Below are 2,851 nucleotides of genomic sequence, written 5' to 3'. Positions count from 1 at the left end.
TAGAAGAGTATAAGTGGTAGAAAATGTTTCAGTGGATGAATATTAGGGTTGTCCCGACTTTCGATACAACTTTTTCACTGGAACCTTGCATTTTGGCCGATACTGTTATCGATGTGATGCGATATCAGTACGAATCATACAAACTTTTACTATTTTGTAGTGTAAAATCATACAATGGTAGATATAAAAAAAAACATTTATTATTTAGTGTCTGGAATTAACTTAAGTCGTCTTAAAGTTAAAGAGAAGTGGTAAATGTTGTTTGGCGACACCTAGTGGCCTCAATAATTCATCACGTTAAGCTCATGACTGGAGATGGGTAGCCAGGTGGGTTTTTTTAAGTACCGACCAAAGTTTGTTGGTATTACCGGCTATTGATTCACGTAAAATCCAAATGGACAATATTTCGATAACTTTGTCCCACGTGATGTCACGTCCAGGTGCAGACTCCACACCGGTTCAAACACTTGGCCAGGAAACAAGCAGTCAAGCCCTCAGAGCTGACTCATTACATGTTATTGATTAGCATTAACGATTTTACACCTCTAAATTTGTTAATACAATCTACAACTAAGATGCACATTACAATCAAAGAACTGGTGTGTAATGAATACAATATTTACCGTATAAACATTTTGTAGGACAAAACAAAAGACTGTCTTATTCAATTTAATGGCAAATACCACTTCCTGGCTAAGGCAACACACTGTAGTCTATACACTCCGGCTTGGAATTGCAACTGCATGCAAAGTCTACTGTATAATTCAGTACAGTACGTGCAAATGAGGTACAGAAGATAACTGGACAGCACAGCTCAGTGTTAAATGTTAAACAAGAAAAAATGTTTTTTATATTTTTTTGTTAACATTTATTAACACAAAATTGGTCCCGTTGCAGGAAGTTGACTGATGCAGACACGTTTGTTACTGGATACTTTCTAATATGCTTTTGCCTTGGAGACTTTGTAAATTATGTAATATCCAACTATAATTATTTTAAATGTGTTTATATCAACAAATGTTATGTTTTAGACTCCATCCATCCATTTCCTACCGCTTGTCCCTTCGGGGTCAGGGGAGCTTATCGCTTATCCATGCTGCACTCGAGCGGAAGGCAGAGTACACTCTGGACAAGTCACCACCTCGACGCAGGGCCAACACAGATAGACAGACAACGTTCACACTCATATTCAAACACTAGGGCCAATTGTTCAACTAGAAAATTCCCGTGGAAATTTTAATGGGCCTGTTATCTGTGCCCCGGACCCCTGACCTGGGGTCGCCGAAAGGGCCCTGTATTTTTAAGACGGTGCCCAGTGTCCAAATCCGTGAGTTTTAGGTGAAACTGTACAAATTGAGCTACAGAGCTATGCTAAAACATTAGGATGTGCACATTAAAATGCTAAGACTTAGCATGTGTGCTAACAATGGCATGCTAACAGTTAGCATGTCTCACCTATCAAGTAACACGGCTGTAGGGTGTATGGCTGTGAAAGTAGAGAAAGAAGTGGAAAAAAAAGGAAATGAAGTAGCTTGCTAGCATGCTAACGTTTGCATGCTAACAATTAACAAGTGTTACGTACCAAGTTATATGACTCTGGAGTACACGGTTGTACATTTTGCTCAAAAAGTTTCATGTTAATATTAGCATTCTATCAGTTAGCATGTGTCACATAAAAGGTTAAATGACTGTAAGGTAAATGGCTGTGTAATTAGAGAAAAATACGTAACGTTAGCTAAAAAGTTAGCATGTTAATGTCATACTTGCCAACCCTCCCGATTTTCCTGGGAGACTCCCGAATTTCAGTGCCCCTCCCGAAAGTCTCCCGGAGCAACCATTCTCCCTAATTTCTCCCGATTTCCACCCGGACAACAATATTGGGTGCGTGCCTTAAAGGTACTGCCTTTAGCGTCGTCTACAACCTGTCGCCACGCCCGCTTTTCCTCCATACAAACAGCGTGCCGGCCCAGTCACATAATATATGCGGCTATTACACACACATGTGAATGTAAGGCATGCTTGGTCAACAGCCACACAGGTCACACTGAGGGTGTCCGTATAAACAACTTTAACACTGTTACAACATGCGCCACACTGTGAACCCACACCAAACAAGAATGACAAACACATTTCGGGAGAACATCCGCACCGTAACACAACATAAACACAACAGAACAAATACCCAGAACCCCTTGCAGCACTAACTCCTCCGGGACGCTACAATATACACCTCCCACTACCACCAAACCCCGCCCACCCAACCCCCCTCCCAATCTCCCGAATTCGGAGGTCTCAAGGTTGGCAAGTATGGTTAATGTTAGTCTGCTAGCATGGTAACATTAGAATGCTAGCAGGTAGTGTGTGTCACATACCAAGTTATATGACTCTCGGGTAAACGTTTGCAAAAATAGCTCAAAAAGCTAGTACTTTAATGCTAGCATGCTAACGTAAACATGTTAACTGTTAGCATGTTTCGCATACCAAGCTAGTTGTTTGTTTATATATGCCCTGTAATCCACATTTTAGGTACAAGATGCACTGGGCCTGGATCTTTCTCACTGGCGCCTCCATTTTGTATGCGACGGCCGTCTCTGGCGGCAAAGTGCTTGTTTACCCGGTGGATGGGAGCCACTGGGTGAACATGAAAGTCATCATTGAGAAGCTCCAGTCCAGAGGCCACCAGGTCACAGTCGTGCGAACAAACGACAGCTGGTACATCAAGGAAACGTCGCCGCTTTACACCTCCATCACACTAGAAGTGGATTCAGGCTTCAGCAAAGATTTTATCACGTCCTTCGTGGATCATCTACTCTCCATCCATCGGGAAGGGAACGCCGCCTGGACTCGTTTC

At 42.3% G+C, this 2,851-nt stretch overlaps 1 protein-coding gene across 1 annotated transcript in view; it reads left to right on the top strand.

The window, feature by feature from the left end:
- The first annotated feature begins 2,626 nt into the window (after window positions 1-2,626).
- LOC133662854 (UDP-glucuronosyltransferase 2A2-like) overlaps window positions 2,627-2,851 on the top strand; it is a 1,491-nt gene continuing 1,266 nt past the window's right edge. Inside the window, exon 1 of the mRNA XM_062067029.1 lies at window positions 2,627-2,851. This exon is cut by the window's right edge and continues 1,266 nt beyond it. Coding sequence (XP_061923013.1) covers window positions 2,642-2,851 — 210 coding nt within the window. The 5' untranslated portion in view covers window positions 2,627-2,641.

Source organism: Entelurus aequoreus, linkage group LG02, assembly GCF_033978785.1.
Source record: "Entelurus aequoreus isolate RoL-2023_Sb linkage group LG02, RoL_Eaeq_v1.1, whole genome shotgun sequence".
NCBI lineage: Eukaryota > Metazoa > Chordata > Actinopteri > Syngnathiformes > Syngnathidae > Entelurus > Entelurus aequoreus.
The sequence above is the reverse complement of the archived record's forward strand: the minus strand, read 5'-3'. Positions and strand labels throughout refer to the sequence as shown.